Source organism: Leucoraja erinacea, chromosome 5, assembly GCF_028641065.1.
Source record: "Leucoraja erinacea ecotype New England chromosome 5, Leri_hhj_1, whole genome shotgun sequence".
Classification (NCBI taxonomy): Eukaryota; Metazoa; Chordata; class Chondrichthyes; order Rajiformes; family Rajidae; genus Leucoraja; species Leucoraja erinaceus.
Genome location: NC_073381.1, coordinates 14,979,512 through 15,003,825, shown reverse-complemented (window position 1 = coordinate 15,003,825; position 24,314 = coordinate 14,979,512). Strand labels below are relative to the sequence as shown.

At 44.4% G+C, this 24,314-nt stretch overlaps 1 protein-coding gene across 4 annotated transcripts in view; it reads right to left on the bottom strand.

Moving 5' to 3' along the window:
• Positions 1-24,314, bottom strand: part of khdrbs2 (KH domain containing, RNA binding, signal transduction associated 2) — a 393,514-nt gene that overhangs the window by 102,050 nt on the left and 267,150 nt on the right. For all 4 annotated transcript variants that reach the window (XR_008723423.1, XR_008723424.1, XM_055635050.1 and 1 more), the window contains exon 7: positions 223-305. Coding sequence is in view for 2 of the 4 variants with exons in the window: in XM_055635050.1 (XP_055491025.1) it covers positions 223-305 (83 nt within the window). In the remaining 2 variants the exon portion in view is untranslated. The remainder of the gene's footprint in view (positions 1-222; positions 306-24,314) is intronic.

Sequence of the window (24,314 nt, the reverse complement as noted above, 5' to 3'; positions counted from 1 at the left end):
CCTACTATGTTCTGTGTGCTGAAGCAAAGCAACAATTTCATTGTCGTATCAGGGACACATGACAATAAACTCACTTAAACTTGAACTTGAACATAGTTAATAGGGATTTTGCACAATTTAAGTTGTGATTTGTTCTATTCAGTTTTAAACGCCTTAACTTTGAGACATAATGCATAGTGCAATCAAACTCAGTTGGAACTATTGGCCATTTATTTTACTCACCTCTCCACTTGACTTGCATAACTGTTATCATAGGTATCATAGCTTTGGTCATCATAATCTCCTCCATAGCCATCATCATAACCCTGGAGGGAGAGCAATACATAAACTCATCAAAATATTGTCATCAACATGGTAGTCACAAGATGCTTGCTCCATTCTCACTTCACGGGCGGAAAGATTATTGGCTCAATTCTAAACACAGCAGGAATTAATATGTCCTTTATACAAATAAAATTGGAAGAAGCTGGTGATATGGGGAATGCAGATGAGGAGGAATTTCTTTAGCCAGAGGGAGATGAATCTGTGGGATTCATTGCCACAGACAGCTGTGGAGGAGCTGTTATTGCATATTTTTAAAGCGAAGATTGACAAGTTCTTGATTAGTAATGGTATCAAAGATTACAGGAGAATGTGGTTCAGAGGGATAATAGATCAGCCATGATCCAATAATGGAGCAGGCTCAATGGACTGAATGGCCTAATTCTGCGCCTGTCTTATGATATGGTGTGGGAGTGAATGCCTTGCTGTGATATTGCCACGGTGATTCTCAATTTATGAATGTGCAATATATAAGTTTTCATGATAACATCTTTGCCCTTTGGGGTAGAGGTCATTGAGTTAGAAATCTATTTTTTTGCTAATTGCACACCATTATCCACTTAATGAAATATGTCGATTCAAAAAACCCATAAGGCATTTTTACCCTTTATGAATTTTCACTTATTGAAAGATTTTCCAGGAACCATTCATGAAGCAATCCCACTTCCTTCACAGTGAGTCCAAATATATGAAAGGAAGAAATACAGATAGACAAAAAGGAATGTATTCACTGCCCTTCATGTACTCAAGGTGCTACCAACGGTTCAGTGCTTCTTCATTATCACATGTACCGAGGAACAGTGGGATTCTTTTTTTTTGCATAGTTCAGTAAATTATTACCATACGTAAATACAATCCCAGATTAAGTACAAAATGGATAGAAACAGCCTACTGAGACCAATCTACAGCTGGCCATAGAGGCCCGTTGCTGCCGTTGCCTCAATGTGGATCGCTCAGCGAACCGTCGTCCCTCACCTCACCTGGTCACCAGTCAGCCTTTGTGATCCGGGGTTGCCTCCCGCAGCCAACTTTGAGGGCGCGGAAGGTAAGACCCCAGACCCCACATACAGTTCCTATAATCTAGCATCCGCTGACACAGCCGACTTGGAACTCAGCAATAGTTACTCTGAGAATCTCTACAGACTGTGCAACAAATGCAGCTGATGTGGCTATATTAGTCACGTACAGTTTGATACTTGCTTTGAAAAATAATAGGAGAGAAAAATTAAAGCAACATTAGGAGATGGTATATACATTAATGTATTTACATTAAGCAACATTAATGGCATACTCACTCTGACCATGGATAGTATATAATTAGGTATTGTTCTCAAATGAATCAAATTACTGATTATTGGATAAGAGAGACAACCCACTTATTCACTTTTCTGAGCATATCTTTCTTGCATAGATTAAAGACTATTTTCCTTTTTCAAAACATAGAAAGTAGATACAAGAGTAAGTCTTTCGGCCCTTCAAGCCAGCACCGCCATTCAATATGATCATGGCTGATCATTCAGAATCAGTGCCCTGTACCTGCCTTCTCCCCATATCCCACGATTCCGTTAGCCCTTAGAGCTATATCGAACTCTCTCTTGAAAACATCCAGCGAATTGGCATCCACTACCTTCTGTGGCAGAGAATTCCACAGAGAATTTCTCAGTCTAAAATGGCCTACCCCTTTTCTTAAACTGTGACCCCTGGTTCTGGACTTCCCAAACATGGGGAACATTTTTCCTGCATCTAGCCTGTCCAATCCCTTAAGAATTTTATATGTGTCTATAAGACCCCCTCTCATCCTAAATTCCAGTGAATATAAGCCCAGGTGATCCATTCTTTCATCATATGTCAGTCCCGCCGTCCCGGGAATTAACCTGGTGAACCTACGCTGCATTCCCTCAATAGCAAGAATGTGCTTCCTCAAATTAGGAAACAGCTGGGTAAATGCGGTAAAAGTAAGAGGTAAAATACATTTGACTCCCTCCATCCTCCTCTCCGGTTCTCAGGGACAAGCAGGGGCCGGGCTTGGGGACTTCCCTCCAATGCGGGTTTCATGGCAGCCGAGGTAGGCCTGCTGCCGGGGCATGGCCAGGTCCCGATGGCCCCTTCTGCCGCATGGCCCAAAATTCCTTTGTCAATGTTGAAGTATTTCTGAAGACTAAGCATTGTTGTGATGTAGGGAGTGAAGGGGTTGGTAGCCTGTCTGTCCTCACAAGCAGCTGTGTGACAGAAAAGTACAGCACAGGAACAGGCCATTTGGCCAACTATGTCTAAGTTGCGATGTTGATCAGAGTTGATAAGAGTCTGAAAAAAGGTCTCGACCCGAAACGTCACCCATTCCTTCTCTCCAGAGATGCTGCCTGTCCCGTTGAGTTACTCCGGCATTTTGCGACTAACTTATGTTGATTAGACAATCAGTTTACATTTCGAAGGTTAAGAACTAAATACAGGTCAAGATATTAAAGAGATCGTCCCGATCTTTTTATGGGCAGTGCTCCGAGTTATGCAAACCTGAGAGCAAACTAGACCTGGGTTTAACTTCTCTCTGAGAAATGACAGCTCTTACACTCCCTCAGCCTGGATCATGGACCTTCTGGATGGGAAGTGAGGCTGAAAAGCCCCATGAAACAGGAAAAAGTACGATTCATATTCACTTTTCAATAAATCTTCTTCTCGCACTCCTCCATAATGTTTCAGACTGTTGATAACATTTTTGGCAAGAAATTCATCTCCAGCCCAGATCTCTAAACAAGTTACATCGTGCGTTCAGTCGATTGCACTCTTCCTTCAATATTTATTTAATTGATGTTGATGATACCTAATTATCGACAATGCTCAACGGTCTAGGTTGTAACAGGATGGGATACTCTAACATAGTTTTCTACTCTGACATAGAAAGCAGAAAATTCTGGAGTACTCACCAATTCAGTCAGCATCCGTGGAGGCAGAAACATTGTAACATTTCAGATCTATGACTTTTCATCAATTCTGATGTAAAATATTAACTTTGTTTCTGCTCTAGATTTTCATCATCTGCAGGTTTATGCTTTTTGATTGATGTATCATATGCTTGGTGCTAACCACTGGAGATATGTCTATTGGTGCTCTTTAAGCCCCCTTTGATTTTGGGTGGCACAGTGGCGCAGCGGTAGAGTTGATGCCTTACAGTTCCAGAGACCAGGGTTCAATCCCGACTACGGGTGCTGTCTGTACGGGGTTTGTATGTTTTCCCTGTGACTGCATGGGTTTTCTCCAGGTGCTCCATTCTCCTCCCACATTCCAAAGATGTGCGGGTTTGTTGGTTAATTGTTTTCTGTAAATTGTCCCAAGTACGTAGGATATGACTAGTGTACAGGTCGGCGTGGACTCGGTGGGCCGAAGGGCCTGTTTCTACGCTGTATCTCTCAAACAGCCTCAAAAAGGCTGGCAGTATCATCAAAGACCCACACCACCCTGGCCACACACCCATCTCCCTGCTACCTTCAGGTAGAAGGTACAGGAGCCTGAAGACTGCAACAACCAGGTTCAGGAATAGCTACTTCCCCACAGCCATCAGGCTATTAAACCTGGCTCGGACAAAACTCTGATTATTAATAACCAATTATCTGTTATTTGCACTTGATCAGTTTATTTATTCATGTGTGTATATATTTATATTACGGTATATGGACACACTGATCTGTTTTGTAGTAAATGCCTACTATGTTCTGTGTGCTGAAGCAAAGCAAGAATTTCATTGTCCTATACAGGGACACATGACAATAAACTCACTTGAACTTGACCTATCACTTTACCCAGATTCTGAAGCAGATACTCTGTCCCGATCTCTGTCCCAGGAAGAAATTCCCAGGAGGAGAGAGAAAAATATTCAAGGATGTGCCCAAGGGTCACACCATCTACCTCGTGACAGAAACTACTCAGATCCAAGGTTCCTGGGATGATAGCAACTTGGAATGTCCTGAATGGTCCAGTGCCATTGCAAGTTCTTCATTTCATGGAATCCCTGCTATTGTTTCTTTATAATAATTTGATTTAGTTGATAACTTTAACAGACAGTAGCAAAAACGTACTGTATGTATAAAAAAGTGATCTCATTTAAAGAGTGTTGCAGCTATGAATGTGAATATAGATGCTTCTTCATGGCATATGTAACTAAAGTTATTACTGGTTATTTTCAAATTTTAATAAATTAATAAAACGTTTTGACTGAGATTAGTATCCGTCACTGAATAGAACACAGCACCAGGGAAACAGCAATAAACAATAACAAAGTAAAAATGGTATGTTTGAGTCTCCCCGGTGTCCTTCTTGTATTCACTAGAAGATGTTTTAACAGACGCAGCAGTTTTTGATGAAATATTTAAAAAAAAAGTTCAACCTTTTAAAAGTACCCGCTGAATGTGCCATATTGACATTTCTTTGTTCTTCAAAATCCAGAGGGTTTGACTCCATTACGAAGATTTATTTTAAAATGAAATACTGTGGCAATATAGCGCAGAAAACACTGAACATTTTCAGCCCAAACATTGACGGCAGCCGGGACATGCAACAATTTTGAGTTTGTAAGTTCTAGTAGCAGAATTAGGCCATTTGGCCCATCAGGCCTACTCCGCCATTCAAACATTGGCTGATTATCTTCCTTCTCAACCCCATTCTCCTGCCTTCTCCTCATGACCTCTGACACCCTTACGAATCAAGGATCTGTCAATCTTCAACTTAAAAATATCCATTGGTGTCCTCGACAGCTGTCTGTGGCAATGAATTCCACATACATCTGCCTAAAGAAATTATTCCTCATCTCCTTTGTCAAGGTACGTCCTTTTATTCTGAGGTTGTGGCCTCTGGTCATGTACGCTCCCACTAGTGGAAACATCCTCTCCACATCCAAGTCTTTCACGAATCGGTTAGTTTCAACTTATTGGTTAAGAAGATTCAACTGTTGGGTATAAATGCAGGAATAGCAAGATGGATTCAACAGTGGCTGAATGGGAGAAGCCAGAGGGTAATGGCGGATGGCTGTTTATCGGGTTGGAGGCAGGTGACTAGTGGGGTGCCTCAGGGATCTGTGTTGGGTCCTTTGTTCTTTGTCATGTACATCAATGATCTGGATGAGGGTGTGGTAAATTGGATTAGTAAGTACGCAGATGATACCAAGATAGGTGGTGTTGCGGATAATGAAGAGGATTTCCAAAGTTTACAGAGTGATTTAGGCCATTTGGAAGAATGGGCTGAAAGATGGCAGATGGAGTTTAATGCTGATAAGTGTGAGGTGCTACACCTTGGCAGGACAAATTAAAATAGGACGTACATGGTAAATGGTAGGGAATTGAAGAATACAGTTGAACAGAGGGATCTGGGTATAACCGTGCATAGTTCCTTGAAGGTGTCCTTCTCATATAGATAGGGTGGTAAAGCAAAAGCTTTTGGTATGCTAGCCTTTATAAATCAGAGCATTGAGTATAGAAGCTGGGATGTAATGTTTAGCAAAAAAGTTGTATCTTAAAATTGTACAAGGCATTGGTGAGACCAAATCTGGAGTATGGTGTACAATTTTGGTCGCCCAATTATAGGAAAGATGTCAACAAAATAGAGAGAGTACAGAGGAGATTTACTAGAATGTTGCCTGGGTTTCAACAACTAAGTTACAGAGATAGGTTGAATAAGTTTAGGTCTTTATTCTCTGGAGCGCAGAAGGTTAAGGGGGGACCTGATAGAGGTCTTTAAAATGATGAGAGGGATAGAGAGAGTTGATGTGGACAAGCTTTTCCCTTTGAGAATAGGGAAGATTCAAACAAGAGGACATGACTTCAGAATTAAGGGACAGAAGTTTAGGGGTAATATGAGCGGGAACTTCTTTACTCAGAGAGTGGTAGCGGTGTGGAATGAGCTTCCAGTGGAAGTGAATTGGAGGCAGGTTCATTGGTATCATTTAAAAATAAATTGGATAGGCATATGGATGAGAAGGGAATGGAGGGTTATGGTATGAGTGCAGGCAGGTGGGACTAATCCACATACATCGGAAAAAAAATTGTTTCGGCACGGACTTGTACGGCCGAGATGGCCTGTTTCCGTGCTGTAATTGTTATATGGTTATATGGTTGTCAGCTTCTTTAGTCCTGGGGCCTATGTACATTTGCATACAGGGTTCTGTACACCTGTAACCATTTAAATCCAGAAAAGCAATACTTGATATAAGACTAACGTTCTCCAAACTTCTGTGTCAATTTACTCCCAATTGCTGCACCCACCAACCTCCCACCAACTCTACTTCTATGCAGCAACCCCATACATGCTCTATACACAGAGAGCAATTTTGACCGACAAAGTGCTGCAGCAACTCAGCAGGTCAGGTAGCATCTCTGGAGAAAAGGAATTGGTGACCTTTCAGGTCAGAGCCCTTCTTCGTCATTACTCTGGTGAGTGAAATTCTCATCATCTCAATCCTGAATGGTTGACTCCACACTTTGAACCTCAAGTCTCAGCGGAGGTAGAGAGTTGGTGAGATTTCTTTGTGATTGCATCAATGTGTTTGACCCTTTTCTTCTTCAGATGATATGAAATTCTCTCATTCTTGCAACCTACTGTATCACACAAGACATTGACAAGTCCTTTGAGTGTTATGGCAATGGGCAGTCAGGTGGGTGGGTTTATATTGACTACAATCAACGCATAGAAAATGTAACTGCTGACCCTGTTAATTAGAAATGAATCTGGACTGCTGGCAAAATAATTTGGATTGTAGTGCCTTTGTGAGAAATGCAATGACATGCTCTGATTTGCAGTACACTGTAAGACTTCAGCAGGATAACTTGATGTTGATGGATTGAAAATAACTAATTTTACTGAAAATGTAATGATCCATATATGACTCCACAATTTGTTCATTAATACAATTAACATTAATCAGAAATTAGTCTTGACATTTCCTTATTCCCCCTTAGCCTCCACCTCAGAATCAAGAACAGTACAATAAACATAGCTACTACAGATAATAAAATACTACACACAACTTTGGACCAATTTAAATGCTTGATGAATTTACTAAATGTACATAGTTCTTGAAATAGAGATATGACAGATAATAGAATCAATTCACTCAAAGTAGATAATTTTAAATCATGCAAAGTAAAATATAAAATAGCCCATTAAATAAAGAATCGTGGATACATTTCGCAATCAGCAGGGGAGCACCTCAAGGCTGCGTGTTCAGCCCCTGCTGTACTCACTCTATACTCATGACTACGTAGCTGGTCATAGTGCGATGTACATCATCAAGTTCGCTGATGACACCATTGTTGTGGGACAAATCACTGATGGTGACGAGTCAAAGTATAGAAGTGAGATCGACCGATTGACCAAATCGTGGCAGCACAATAACCTGGCTCTCAACACCAGCAAAACCAAGGAACTGATTGTGGACTTTGGAAGGGGTCGGATGGGGACCCACAATCCTGTTTATATCAATGGTGGAAAGGGTCAAGAAATTCAAATTCCTGGGCGTGCATATTTCCGAAGATCTTTCCTGGACCCAGCACACTGATGCAATTATAAAGAAAGCACATCAGCGCCTCTACTTCCTGAGAAGATTACGGAGAGTCGGTATGTCAAAGAGGACTCTCTCGAACTTCTACAGGTGCACAGCAGAGAGCATACTGACTGGTTGCATCGTGGCCTGGTTCGGCAACTTGAGCGTCCAGGAGCGAAAAAGAACGCAGAAAGTTGTGACCACTGCCCAGTCCATCACCGGCTCTGACCTCCCCACCATCGAAGGGATCTATCGCAGTCACTGCCTCAAAAAGGCTGCCAACATCATCAAGGACCCACACCATCCTGGCCACACACTCATCTCTCCACTGCCATCAGGTAGAAGGTACAGGAGCCAGAAATCTGGTACATCCAGGTTCAGGAACAACTGCTTCCCCACAGACATCAGGCTATTAAACACATCATCAAACAAACTCTGAACTATAACAGCCTATTGCACTTTATCTGTTTATTTGTGTGATATATATATATGGTCTATGCTATTTAGACACACTGAGCTGTTCTGTATTTATGACTACAATACCCTGTTGTGCTGCAGCAAGCAAGAATTTCATTGTCCTATCTGGGACACATGACAATAAACTCTCTTGACTTGACCTGACTTGACTTGACTTGATTTTGAATGCAATGTGATGATCTTTCCCTTCTCCATTACATTGACTCCCTGTACGTCCTAAGGGGTATAAATGGGGATAAGAGAGGGTGTGTCGAAACACAAGCCTTTAATTTTTCCTAAACTTTCTCGTATCCTGGAATTGAGTACATGCAGATGAACCTGATCCTTTAAACAGCTAGCTAGCCTGTTTCAGTGGTGATGAACACCTTGCCTATGATGCTGTTGAGAATTCACCTGCTTCTCTTGGAGAAAAGCCATGCAATCGGGGGAGGCAGATGGCTCTGGTAATAAAATCCAAATCTGAAAGTTGACCCGTGGCTCAACCCTGTAGAAATGGCTCCAGCAATCACATCCTTGGCAATGAGTAACAGTAGCCTAGTGGTTGTGGAAATAACCTGGTGACTTCTTAAATAACTGGAACCAATTTTATTGTCTATTTGTTCATTATGGGCTGGAACATTTTCAGGCTCGGGCCACTAAACCACTTTGCTCTGTATATTTTCACTTTACCTTTCCTCAGCGACTGTCATTTGCACAGCGCTTGGTTTAATTGCATTTCTAAATACAGTCGCTCTCCGACTTATATAAGGGTGAAATCCCGCGGACCCATGTGTAAGTCAGATGTTACACAAGTCGGAAACAGGAGTGCTATTGCGCAGGTGTAAATGTACTATTTGACGTGGAGACCAGTGGGAACTCTGATGCGTCGGCTATGGGGGAACTCTGGCACAGAGACCAGGGGGGAGGCTTTAACACGGAGACCATGGTGGAGCTCCAGCACGGAGACCATGGTGGAGCTCCGGCACGGAGACCAGGGGGGAGCTCCAGCACAGAGACCAGGGGGGAGCTCTGAGGCAGAGACCATGGAGGAGGCTTTAACACGGAGACCACGGGGCAGCTCTGGCACGGAGACCAGTGGGGAAGGTTTTAACACGGAGACCATGGTGGGGCTCCAGCACGGAGACCAGGGGGGAGCTCCAGCACAGAGACCATGGTGGAGCTCTGGCACGGAGACCAGGGGGGAGCTCCGAGGCGGAGACCACGTTGGTGTCAGTGGGCTTAAAGAATTACTTCCATAAGTGCGAGTTTACGTAATACACCGATAATGTAAGTCAGGGAATGCCTGTACATGGTCCAGCATGATAAAGTACAGTAAAGTGCTCACACCACAGAAGCAGGGCCATTTGGTCCAACCGTCCCATGCTGCTGCTCTTGCTCTGCATTGATTATCATTAGCATATGAGAGAATAGGAGCTTGAGTAGGCCTCATGGTCCTTCAACCTTGCTCCAACATTCAACTGGCCTCGTCTCCTCCACTGTATCAGTTCCCCGTAGCCTTTCAATTTTGAAATACCCTTCAATGATCCAGTCTCCACAGCTGCCCAGATAGAGAATTCTAGAAATTCATCATCCTCTGCAAGATAAAGTTCCGACATACCTCAGTGTTAAATGGTCCCCCTGTTAAATTGTGGCCATGTCCCTTCATTCAGCATTCTTCCACTGATGGGAGTATATCGACATCAACCCTGTTTTGCCTCCTCTGCAGCTTATATGTTTCCATAAGATCATGCATCTTTCTTCTAAACTCCAAAGAAGAGACCCAATTTCTTCAGCAGCTTTCAAGAGGCCCAACCCTCTCATTCCAAGGATTTGTCAAGCCACAACGTAACCTTTGAACCTTTTCCTGCTTCCCCTTGAATACGTAGAGCAATGAAGGTTGTCAAAGATAAGATAGAGGTCAGATGGAAAGTGGGACAGAGCATTGGCAGATGGAATATAATGCCGTGGAAATGCATTTTGGTAGGTCATAGAGGTAGGTAAGACACACACAGTAAATAGTTGGGTGCTAAGAAATGTGTGAAGGGTTGATCGATAGCGTGGAATAGGTGGGCCGAAGACCCTGTTTCCATCGACTCTTAATTAATAAAAAAAAAATGATTTTAGTGTAGGATTAGTGCAATGAGTGGTAGAGAGAGTACAGAGGAGATTTACTAGAATGTTGCCTGGGTTTCAACAACTAAGTTACAGAGATAGGTTGAATAAGTTAGGTCTTTATTCTCTGAAGCGCAGAAGGTTAAGGGGGGACTTGATAGAGGTCTTTAAAATGATGAGAGGGATAGACAGAGTTGATGTGGACAAGCTTTTCCCTTTGAGAATAGGGAAGATTCAAACAAGAGGACATGACTTCAGAATTAAGGGACAGACGTTTAGGGGTAACATGAGGGGGAACTTCTTTACTCAGAGAGTGGTAGCGGTGTGGAATGAGCTTCCAGTGAAGGTGGTGGAGGCAGGTTCGTTGGTATAATTTAAAAATAAATTGGATAGGCATATGGATGAGAAGGGAATGGAGGTTTATGGTATGAGTGCAGGCAGGTGGGGCTAAGGCAAAAAACGTTGTTCGGCACGGACTTGTAGGGCCGAGATGGCCTGTTTCCGTGCTGTAATTGTTATATGTTACATGGTTATATGGAGATTGACAAAGATGCAAAGGGTTGAACGGTCTGTTTTAGTGCTGGACGACTCAATAACAACGGTGACAATGAGAGAATAAGTATTTGCAGATCCCTATGTCAAAGCATTAAACAAAGAACAGCTCCTATCTTTTGATCCAACTCAAAATATTACATTGTCCTTTCCTTCCTTGCCTCTGTTTTCTGTCATATTTCATCAGCCCTCTGAAACACTTAATTAAATCGTTAGATGAAAGTTACTCACTTGGAATTTTTGAAGTCATTTGATGACATTCCGTTTATGAGGTTGATTAAGAAGATTTAACACACGTGGAGTTAATGGCAAATTAATTTGACTGGGCATGAGCACTTATTGGTGGAGAGCCACTGAGAGTCCTGCACAGATGTGCTCCAAGTCCCTGCTTTTCATTCACCTGTAAAGTAATATGTAGGAGGGCAAGTCTAAAGCCAATATAAAACCTGATGATGACAGTTCACTTTTATAGGCAGGAGCAGAGAGTTGCTGGCGAGACCAGCCTTTATCGCCTATCCTTAGCTGTCCTTGAGAAGGTGAGAGCAAGGAGTGGTGCAGGAGTAGGTCATTTGGCCCTTCGAGCCTGCACCGCCATTCAATATGATCATGGCTGATCATCCAACTCAGTATCCCGTACCTGCCTTCTCTCCATACCCCCTGATCCCCTTAGCCACAAGGGCCACATCTAACTCCCTCTTAAATATAGCCAATGAACTGGCCTCAACTACCCTCTGTGGCAGAGAGTTCCAGAGATTCACCACTCTCTGTGTGAAAAAAGTTCTTCTCATCTCGGTTTTAAAGGATTTCCCCCTTATCCTTAAGCTGTGACCCCTGTCCTGGACTTCCCCAACATCGGGAACAATCTTCCTGCATCTAGCCTGTCCAACCCCTTAAGAATTTTGTACGTTTCTATAAGATCCCCTCTAAATCTCCTAATTATCTGTGTAGCAATGCTGCCCCTGTAGTCTGAAGAAGGGTCTCGACCCGAAGAACGTCACCTATTACTTTTCCCCTGAGATGCTGTCTGACCCACTGAGTTACTCCTTCATTTTGTGTCTATCTTCGCTGAAAAATAGCATCTGCAGTTCCTTCCTACACAAAGTTACCCATTTCATGAGGTTGCCCTGTGTGCTGGCTTTCTGTGTCTCGCACATAAGGACCTGCACATCTGCAGATTTTCTCCTTTTAAATAAGACTCCGCTCTTTTGTTCTTACTTCCAACTTCATATTTTCCTACATTCTACTACAAGTGTTAAATTGCAAATAAGAATACCAGCATAATATTGTTAGTCCAACTGGCATATTTTTGTGAGTGAATTCTCAAAAAATCTTGTTTTTCTCCTTAATTCCTGTGATCCCACCTCATTTTTCTGCTCATTTTTTTTCCTTTCTCTTTTGTTTTTCTGCTGAGGTGGGAGATTGCAACCTTCACGTGGTCCACCCTGTTTCGACTAATGCAATCAACCCAACATGCACAAACAAATAGATCAAATAGAGCAAGTCGACCTACAACTTTAGGCTGTGCACGCCATGCGCAAGAAGAGGATTTTTCTGCTTTCCTCTGATATACGCGAGACGTATAATCAATGAATCAAGATATTCATTAAGATCTTCATTACAATCTTCACTTCTGGTACTCATTTGGAAAACTAATTAAGTGCCCTTTTTATTAACTAAATTAATGAGATATAACTCAAGTATAAGCACAGCTGAAGTGAACAGATTCCATTCGAGGAATAAAATGCAAACCACGACTGTTAAAATAAGAGATAAAGTGTGGCACAATGGTGCAGTGGACAGTGCTGATGCCTCACAGCTCCATTGATGTAGGTTCTGTGCGGTTGGAGTTTGCGTGTTCTCTCTGTGATTGCATAAGGGCCGGTCCCACGAGCATGTGACCTGCATGCGGCAAGCACGACCAAACCGGAAGCGGAGGCCACGCGGAGGTCGAGTGATCCCCGTACAGGGATGGTCCCACCAGCATGCGCCTGCATGCGGCGAGGGCGACCAAACCGGAAGCGGGGCCCACGCGGAGGTCGAGTGAATGACGTGAAGTTCGAGCGAAGTCCGCGGGAAGTTCGCGCGTGACGTACGGCGTCAAGACACTGCGTATGGCGTCGAGACGCTGCGCACGCCCGTCGAGGCGGTGCATATGGCGTCGAGGCAGCTGCGGGCTGGCAGGCCGTTGCCGCGTGGAATTTTTAAACACGGTCAGTTTTTCGGAGCACGTACAACCCCATACAGCTCCGGCGATCGAAGGATTGGAGATTGAAAAAAATCGCCGGGCTATGGGTGAAGTGCAGGAATAGTTGGGTTTAATTGGATCTATGGCAGAAATAACCATGTAATGGTTGATGGGTTCATTGGATACCATAACTTACTACCAGTGTAGTTGGCTGGTGGGAGTATTGGGGAAATTGATTTGCACGTGTGTCAAAATAGATGTACATGAAATAAGCAGGGGAGTGGGAATGATGGGATTGTTCTGAGGACTGGCATAGCCTAGATGGGCCGAATGGCCTCCTCCGTTGTGTGATATATGAAACAAGCGGGAGATGAACCAGTAAATTAGAAACGTCATCTAAACTTTTGAACAAAAAAATAGAATCTCAGGATCCGTTTAGGATGGTTTTAAGAAAAATGGGAGAAAAACAAAAGCTACCATTTTTCTGGTGAACTTTAGAGATACAAAGTGGAAACAGGTCCGTCGGTACCCAACTCCGTGCCAACCAGCAATCACCCCATACCTCATATCATACACACTAGGGACAATTTACAATTTTACCAAAACCAATTTTGTCTTTGGGTTGTGGGAGGAAACTAGAGCACCCAGAAAAAACCCCACACTGGGCAGCAGCAGCAGCTGCAGTCAGGATCGAACCCAGGTCTTGAACCAAGGCAGCAACTCTACCACTGTGCCACCACTGAAGAAAATTCCCAAACAACTAAGTCATATATTTGCATTGTGATTTGCAACATAATCTTCACACTGAAACTCTAATGGAACAATATTATCTGTGGCATTGTGCTTGAATGGTTTTCAGTTTGTGACCCAGAATTAATGGGAGAACAGAACACAGTGTGCCTTGTGCAGGATATAAAGCCAGGTTAACTGGTTGCTTATGGCTGTTAGGGAAGTAAGTGCACTGAGGATAGAACATAGAGTAGTGTGTGACAGACCAGAGTTGAGTTTCCATCTCCTCACTCTGAGATAATTGTTTGAACGATTCCTTTCTCTTGCTGGTGATGAGGAATACATTAAAGTAATGGCAGGTTAGTTCCTGGTGGCTCTGGATCCACAGTCCAATTGCTTCCTGTAATTCACCACAAAGTGGTAATGTCAAGATCAGAAGAGAACCCTTTCTCTTTGTTCACCGGATGAAGGTGTTACTGCCAAGAGCAGCATTTGATCCCCAACAAGGACGTGATCCATCGTACGGAACCAGCGCCACTGTGTGGCAAGTATGCTCCTTTAATGCTTCCATGGTAGTCCATCATCAGGTGGGTCAAAGCAGGTAGACACAATGCTGGAGTAACCTACAAACCTGCGCGCCTCAGGAATATGGGACGAAATTGTAGTACCCGGAGAAAACCCGTGCAATCACACGGCGAATGTACAAACTCAGGATCAAACCCAGGTCTTTGGTGCTGCAAGGCAGCAAGTCTACCGCTGCACCACTGTGCCACAAAATCTCCCCAACTTAAGCCCCTGTCACACTGTACGAGGTAATTCACGAGTTCTCCCGAGTTTTCCCCTGATTCGAACTCGGAGAATGTCCATAGCGGGTCCGTGGATGTCTCGTAGCGGCTCGTAATGCTAACGGTAGGTGTAAAAAGTAACAATTTTTTTCATCATGAGTATTCTTTTACTCGTGGACATTTTTTGCAGGGATGAAAAAACGTCACCAGTTTACCGGATGTCCCGAGTACCTACAGTTAGTATTACGAGCCTCTACGCGACATCCACGAACTCCTACGCACCCGCTACGGACATTCTCCGAGTTCGAATCATGGGAAAACTCGGGAGAACTCGTGAATTACCTCGTACAGTGGGACCGGGGCTTTAGAACCAACAATTTCTTCACTTTTACCGGTTACTCATCTGAAAGGTTTACCCTGTTTCTCTCTCCACAGATGCTGCCTGACCTGCTGAGCATTTCCCCCACATTCTGTCTGTTATTTCAAATTTGTAGCCTCTGTGGTTTTTGACCATCAGTAAATGCAATCTTAGTTTGCATGCCAGCCATGCGCAGTGAAGCAGCGCGCGTGCTCTACCAGTGACAGTTCCAATAACTGTTCTCTGCAATCCATCACCGTTTTCCTCAGTGTCCATCTAATTTAATGTTCTCTGCAAATTCAATGGTTGAACCAGGCATGTTTTTAAGCCTGAACCTCTATTCCATTGCTTGGCTGCAAATTTCGGAGGGATTTGAGTGCAGTTTCTTGTTTAGCTGTGTGAGGAATCTTGCAGTAAGATCTCTGTACGTGTTCCTTGCTTTGCACTGTTCAAGTGTTCCCTTGATTTGCTCTTTGTTCTGCAAGAGGCTGGTGTTCTTATTGATTATGAAGAAAATGTTGAAGATTTTGCTTGATACTGATTTCTTTCTCTGTTTGGTGCCACAGCTGATGCATTGGCCTTTACTGTTTTCCTAGATCCCCTCCCACTCCCACTGTCTTTGAACCGCTTAATGTTCCGTGTAAACCACAAAGTGTTGGAGCAACTTCACCTCTAGCAAACCCTCCGCAGCCTCCAGCCTTACTGTTCCCCAGCCCCACACTGCCTGCTTCTATCTACTCCCCTAAATCCACAAACAGGTCTGCCCTGACAGACCCATTGTTTAGAAACATAGAAAATAGGTGCAGGAGTAGGCCATTCGGCCCTTCGAGCCTGCACAGCCATTCAATATGATCATGGCTGATCATCCAACTCAGTATCCTGTACCTGCCTTCTCCCCATACCCCCTGATCCCTTTAGCCACAAGGGCCACATCTAACTCCCTCTTAAATATAGCCAATGAACTGGCCTCCACTACCTTCTGTGGCAGAGAATTCTAGAGATTCACCACTCTGTGTAAAAAATGATTTTCTCATCTCAGTCCTAAAAGATTTCCCCCTTATCCTTAAACTGTGACCCCTTGGTTCTGGACTTCCCCAAAATCGGGAACAATCTTCCTGCATCTACCCTGTCCAACCCCTTAAGAATTTTGTAAGTTTCTATAAGAGCCCCCCTCAATCTTCTAAATTCTAGCGAGTACAAGCCGAGTCTATCCAGTCTTTCTTCCTATGAAAGTCCTGACATCCCAGGAATCAGTCTGGTGAACCTTCGCTGTACTCCCTCTATGGCAAGAATGTCTTTCCTCAGATTAGGAGACCAAAACTGTACACAATACTCCAGGTGTGGTCTCATCAAGACCCTGTACAACTGCAATGCCAACATACCATTCGCTTTCTTCACTGCCTGCTGCAGTTTCTCCATGCTCTTTCCTCACAGAGCTCATCTCCAAATACTTTGACTCCATCCTACCCCCATTGTCCAGTCCCTTACAACCTATATCGAAGACACCTCACACTCCCTCTTCAACTCTTCAACAACTTTCAATTTCCGGGACTCCGTTGCCTCATTTTTACCATGGACGTCCAGTCCCTTTACACGTCCATCCCCCACCAGAAAGGTCTCAAGGCCCACCGGTTCTTCCTCCACCTGAGATCCTATTAATTTTCCTCTACTGACACTATCCCCCAACCTGCCCTCAACTTCACCAACTTCTCTTTTCACTCCTCTCACTTCCTCCAAGTTAAAAGTGTAGCCATGGGGACTCGCATGGGCCCCAGCTATGTTAACTACCTATTGCAAAGTCGCTATCCCCCATTCTCAATGTTGTATCTGCTCCCAAGATTAGCCTTTCCATTGTAGGACGTGCGAGATGCCCTCCTCGTATATATGGTCCCCCCCCCCGCTGCCATAGATAGATCCCAGCTTCCCTCTGTCCCCTAGTTCTGCTCTTCCCTGATGCAACAATGATAGAGTTCCCCTGATCCTCGCCTTTCCCCATGCTCCCTCGGCAAACTCCTGGAGTCACTCATCCCTTCCCACCCAAACCAGCTCTCCCCAGCTACTTTCCCCCGCGACTGCAGGAAATGCAACACCAGCCCCTATACCTCCCCCCTCACATCTTTCCAGGAGCCCCAGCATTCCTTCCAGGTGAGATGGAGCTTGGCGTGCACTAACCTCCTCCGCCGTTCATGGAGTCAGTAGTTTCCAGGAAGCTTTGCAACCTCTCATTGCATCTCTCTCCCCAGTAACATTTCCCGCCCACACCACGTCTATTCACTGATCTTCCTCCGTCAGCTGCTAATTTGCACGACGGTCTGTACTGAGGTGCTCACAGCTCGGCATCGCACCACAAAATTACACAGGAACCAAACTCTGACTCTGGAATCATTAATCACTGACAGGCACCAGGGAGACACAACCAGTGGGCCACAAATAGCTGCTACAAGGGCAAGCAGGGCGGCAGGGATGCAAGTCCCGGGGAGAACAAAATAAAACAGACTTTTGCAACCAGGCACTTGTGATAAACCCATCAGCTTTAGCCTGTGGAAATGTACTCTGCTGCAGGAAGAAAAGATGGCTGTTCTCCTCTACATGCAGCTGTTTGATTTGTTTGGCAAGCCGTGTTAACATGACCTTTACAAATCAGCAAGGTTCGAACGGTACACTTTCCTCTTGCGAAAAAAAACCCACCATCAGTGATCATTTCCAGGCTTTTCGTAAATAATGACGGTGCGGCTAATAAAATGCGCTCTCTGACTGTTCAGTGGAGTCTTTTTTTTATTCAGGGAGAGAATTGAATAAAGTGGATCGTTCATGAGAGAAATGATACTGGGCTGCTGGTAGAATCCTGTAATGGGGACCACAGATCTGAAACATTCACAACAGGCAAATGCATATAATTAGGAATGATAGCATCTAACGCTTTAATTTGCATCCAATCCACGAGCATGTATATTTCTAATGATATACGTGCAACTGCACTGAAGGAGGTAGTTTGGCCCATCACATTCATGCCAGCTCCCAAGGCAGCAATTCCATTTTCCACTCTCCTTATTTCCCTGCACCCTTGCAACACGTTCTCTCACACACATGCCCATCAACTGTCTGTATTGGTATTGCCATTAACCTGTAGTCAGGGCGAACTTATGGTGGCTAACTAGCTCATGCCGTGGGGTGGCACGGTGGCGCAGCGGTAGAGTTGCTGCCATACAGCGCCAGAACCCCGGGTTCAATCCAGACTACGGGTGCTGTCTGTACGGAGTTTGTACGTTCTCCCCGTGACCACGTGGGTTTTCCCCGGGTACACCAGTTTCCTCCCATACTCAAAAGACAAATACGTTTGTAGGTTAATTGGCTTCGGCAAACATTTTAAATTGTACCTAGTGTGTAGGATAGTGGTAATGTACGAGAATCGCTGATCGGTGCGGACTCAGAGGGCTGAAGGGCCCATTTCCGTGCTGTATCGATAAACTAAACTAAACTAAGCTTATCGGCATGGCTTATAACCATATAACCATATAACAATTACAGCATGGAAACAGGCCATCTCGGCCCTTCTAGTCCGTGCCGAACACTTATTCTCCCCTAGTCCCATCTACCTGCACTCAGACCATAACCCTCCATTCCTTTCCCGTCCATGTACCTATCTAATTTATTTTTAAATGATAAAATCGAACCTGCCTCCACCACTTCCACTGGAAGTTCATTCCACACAGCTACCACTCTCTGAGTAAAGAAGTTCCCCCTCATATTACCCCTAAACTTCTGTCCCTTCATTCTCGTCATGTCCTCTTGTTTGAATCTTCCCTACTCTCAATGGAAAAAGCTTATCCATGTCAACTCTGTCTATCCCTCTCATCATTTTAAAGACCTCTATCAAGTCCCCCCTTAACCGTCTGCGCTCCAAAGAATAAAGACCTAACTTGTTCAACCTTTCTCTGTAACTTGGTTGCTGAAACCCAGGCAACATTCTAGTAAATCTCCTCTGTACTCTCTCTATTTTGTTGGCATCTTTCCGATAATTTGGCGACCAAAATTGTACACCATACTCCAGAATTGGCCTCACCAATGCCTTGTACAATTTTAACATTACATCCCAACTTCTATACTCAATGCTCTGATTTATAAAGGCCAGCACACCAAAAGCTTTCTTTACCACCGTATCTACATGATAGGCTTTGGGATGTGGGCAGAAACCAGGGATGGTGGGGTGCCTGCAGTCACATAGTGGATGTAAGAAATTCACTGACTGCGCCTGAGGTCAGGATCGAACCTGCACTGCTGGAGCTGTGAGGCAGCTGCAGTACCTGTGGCACAATTAATCTGGATGACATCATTCCTTCCTTCCTTCCATGTCGATCTTTGATCGGACTTTACTGGATTTTATCTTGCACTAAACGTTATTCCATTCATCATGTATCTGTACACTGTGAATGGCTCGATTGTAATCATGTAATATCTTTCCGCTGCCTGGTTGGCATGCAACAAATGTTTCCACCGCACCTTGGTTCACGTGACAATAAACTCAACTCAATTCAATATAGGACCTGGGCTTTCCTTCGCAAAACCCCTTAAAATGTAGGTCCTTGATACAACACACCGCAGTTACGCGATGAGAAGACACATGATGACCAGAAGAGTGACAATATGCTGTACAATAATGAAAAGAGAGATGCTGCAAGAGATGAGGTTCAGGGTGTAGGTCCTGGGGAGACATAAATCAAAACTGGCAGCGTAACGACAGAGGCAACATGAAATGCTGCTGGGAGAAACTGCTCCAGGAGTGACGGCTGATGTGACACAACTCTTAACTCCAAACAGAGTTAACACACTGTGACAGGAGCTTTGGACGTAATAGACCCGCTGGGTTTGAATTCAGTGATAGCAACACAGACAAAGGGTTGGATGGACAGACGCACACTGATTAGAGGCACCATTGAATATATGACATGGTAGATGTTTTGGGAGAAAAGTAATGGAAGTATCTTCTGAGGAGGTTCAAATACCGGAGAGCACAACTCCAGACGGGCAAAGATTATTTATTTTCCTCAACAAGGGGATGGAGGAGATTTGTAACCCAGCTCTCAGGGGTTTGGTTTAGTTTAGTTTAGTTTAGAGATACAGCCCACAGAGTCCGTGCCGACCAGCAATCCCTGCACTCTAGCACTATCCTACATACTAGGATTTATGATTTACAATTTTACCAAACCAATTAGCCTACAAACTTGTACGTCTTTGGAGTGTGTGAGGAAACTGTATTGATGAGAATCCAACTCATCTGGGTCAGGAAGGACAGCAGGATGAAGGTTAAATATGTACTCCAAAGTCAAACGCCCACTTCAGCAAGGAACCAGAGTCAACTATTTAATTATGTCAAGTTGTCCCAATGCTGTCAAACGTGCCTGCTTTTTAATGAAGTATTAACCCGTGACCCCTGTCAGAGAATGTTGGTGGATGTCCTTCATCTTGCAGATGTTGAGTGTAAGGTCCATCCTCTTGTGAGCTTCGGTGAACGGGTTGACGTTGGCTTGGATTTCCATGTCTGCATATGGGTGAATGCAAAGATTATCTGCACACTGCCGCCAGACCTCTGAGCTGTGGCAGGGAGTTGACACTTGCATTTAGAGTGGAGTGGAGTCACTGCAGCTTGATCCGTTTTCCATGAGTCATGGAGATGGGTTCCACGCCAGTGGGATGTTTGTTGGAGGGCAGCATTACAATGAGAAAGATTAAGAAAAGTGTTGGAGCAATGACATAGTCCAGTTTGACACCAGGTCGTCACCAAAATCTGTTCTATTGTGAGGTACGGACTGCTGGAGAAACTCAGCAGGTCAGGCAGCATCTGTGGAGGGAAATGGGCAGGAGACGTTTTGGGTTGGGGCACATCTTCAAAACTCTTCATGTAGGAGTTGAATTTGAGGAGGGTGTCCCACTGTCTCTTCTGCTTGATGGATTCTGAGGTCATTTGAGGTATTGTGGCAAATGCTGGTCCCTGTACATTTCTTGGAGTTGCCACATGGTGAAGTCCCCAGTCTGAAGAAGGGTCTCAACCCAAAGCATCATCTGTCCATTTCCGTCCACTGTGGCCGACTGCCCTTGTGGAGTTCTGCGACCAGTTTCGGGGGTGTGGGAATATGGAAATTGCAGGGGGTGACGGGGCTGGAGAGTTGAGGAGGGTGAGGTATGGAAGTACGGGGACAATACTCGCTAGAATTTAGAAGATTGAGGGGGGATCTTAGAGAAGGCAGGTATGGGATACTGAGTTGGATGATCAGCCATGATCATATTGAATGGCGGTGCAGGCTCGAAGGGCCGAATGGCCTACTCCTGCAGCTATTTTCTATGTTTCTATGTCATACGGACAGACAGGAATGCACGGATGAGGGGTGTGGGTGTGCGGGGTGGGGGGGTGGCTCTGATGGAGATTGCGGGAGACAATGGAAACAGAATGGAGAGTGATGTTGAGCACAATGGGGCTGCTTTGTTGCAAACAGAAGCAAGGGTAGGCCATTTGGCCCCTTGCGCCCGCTCTGTCATTCAACAAGATCAGGGCTGCTGATTTTTTACCTCAGCGCCACATTCCTGCACCAACCCCATTTCTCTGGGTGTCTAAATAAAACACTCAATGATGAACTGCAGCCCCTGCAGCCAATGTGCCGTGTCTTCACCACCACACCCGCCAATGCCACGCACTGCATTACCTGAGAGAATGAATTGCTGAAGATAGACCCTTCTTCAGACCTGACCCGAAACGTCACCCATTCCTTCTCTCCAGAGATGCTGCCTGTGCCACTGAGTTACACCAGCTTTTTATGTCTATCTTCAGGTTTAAACCAGCATCTGCAGTTCGTTCCCACACAGAACGTATTGCAATCTGTACAGTGAAGCTGAAGGGAAAGAGGAGTCAGCCTGTGGTGGAGGGGGGCCATGATACGGGCTGGGGCTGGGCGATGGGGTGTAGCAAGGAGCAAGCACTCCATGACCAGGCATAATGCCAATAGGCTTGGCCAGCAGCTACGTGTCTTATTGGTTATTCTCTTCATTCCACAACCATCCCTCATTAGTGCTGCTTCTGCAGGGCTCATTACAGAGAAAGGAAACACTAATGCAAAACCTAATAGAGTCACGTGGATCTCTGTAATGAGGGTGCAGCGTGTGTTTAACATGATATGGTGCAGTGTTTTCCCCTTGTCGTACATGAAGCAGTGTCAAGATATTTCCACTCTATACAAGAAGCGTTGGGTATAATTGCACAAGCACCGGGATTCAGTTCCTCATGCAACCTTGAAGCCTTAACTGAGGAGAGCGAGGCATGAGTTCAAATTCCCTCCAGGGCAAATGGGGAATATGAACTCAGTTAAATGAATAATCTGAAATACAAACTTGGTATCAGTAATGATGACTACAAAAGTACCAGAGTGGTTCACTAACATCATTTGGGGATGGAAGTGGTTGGCTGCCCAGATCTACACATGACCCTCGACTCACAGAACTGTGGCAGCTTTTTAAATGCAATTTAGACAATAGACAATAGACAATAGGTGCAGGAGTAGGCCATTCGGTTCTTCGAGCCAGCATCGCCATTCAATGTGATCATGGCTGACCATCCACAATTAGTACCCCATTCCTACCTTCTCCCCATATCCCCATGTTTCTTCTCAGTTGCTTCATGTAACGATCCAGTGAGCCATACGGCTCAAGGGCTATTAGGGATGGGTATTCAATACTGGATTTGTTAGTGAAGCAATGGTGGCGAGGAGTGGGTATTAAATGGTGGCAATGTTAGTGAGTGAAGGGCAATTAGGTTTGGGTGTGGGTATTAGGTATTGGCCTTGTTAGTGAGGCAAGTGTGATTAGGGATAGGAATTAAATGCTGGCCTGGTTAGTGAGCCAAAATATGGTACTGAATGCTTCATGAAGTGTGATAATCAGGGTGTGTGTTATATGCTGGCCTTGCTATTAAGCCAAGAGCAATAACAGTGGGAGTTAAATGTTGGCCTTGCAAACAAAGGATAATATTGAACTGGTGTGAATGGTGATTGATGGTCGGCATGGATTGGATGGGCCGAAGGGCCTGTTTCTATGCTGTACCTCTAAACTAAACATACCAAAAGACACCTCTTTCAAATTCAGAGACAAATAAAGTACTTTAAGATCTGCTCTGTTGGTCTCTGAAACTTCCCTACCGTCATCCGGCTATTAAATACTACAAAGATTTGGGGCATTGTTTTTGTTTTATTGCACTATTTCTGTGTTTGTTTTTATGTGCATGTGTGTGTGTATGTATGTATATATATATATACACACACACACAAACCCCTTCATCAGACTATTATATATAAATAGTCTGATAAAGGGTTTCGATCCGAAATGTCACCTATTCCTTTTCTCCCGAGATGTCTATTTATTTATTTATCCATTTATTTATTTATTTATTTATCTAGTCATCTACCAATCTATTTATTTATTTATTTAGATATATAATGGAATGTGAGAAGTAAGTGCAGATGCTGGTTTATATATGTGTATTAAGAATTGTTCTGTCTGGGATATATGACAATAGCACACTTGACTTGAGTCCAGATGGGAGGCTTGGATGGGGATGACAATATAAGAAACCTTGTGACCACTGCATTTGCGACAGCTCTTATAAAGTGCCCCCCAAAATTGCCCCCAAAAAACAAGGGACCTCATCAGACCTGTCTGATCCCTGGTGCTGACATCAGAACCAGTCTCAGTGGTCAGCGCATCAACCTTGACCCTCATCTCCTGAAGCTCAGCTCTAATTTTAAGATTATGGATTTCCCCACCATAAGAAAGAATGTAAGAAATTAAGAAAGTAGGAGCAGGCAGAGGGTACATGGCCTGCACCACCATTCAGTACGTTGACTGCTGATCTCCTCCAGGTCCCAACTCCTCTTCTGCGCCTGTTCCCCACAGCCCTCAATTCCACAATTGTGCATTCCACAATCCACCTACTTTCTCTTTAACCCACATTCTGTTCCAACGAAGGGTCCGTCACGAAATGCCGTCACTGTTTCTCTCTCCACACACAGTACCTGGTGACGAGTGCCTCCAGCTATTCTGCTCGGGATTATCAGCAACTGCAGATTTTGACTCATGTGAACATCAGCTGTGCTTCTCCTGCAAAGGCAACACTTAATGTCTTTTGTGTGTCACAGAGGAACCCCTGTTTTAGACTGCGTTGAAAGGAACTATAGTGGGTGGTTTATACCGAAAATGAACAAAAACGCTGAAGTATCTCAGCAGATCAGGCAGCATCTCTGGAGAAAA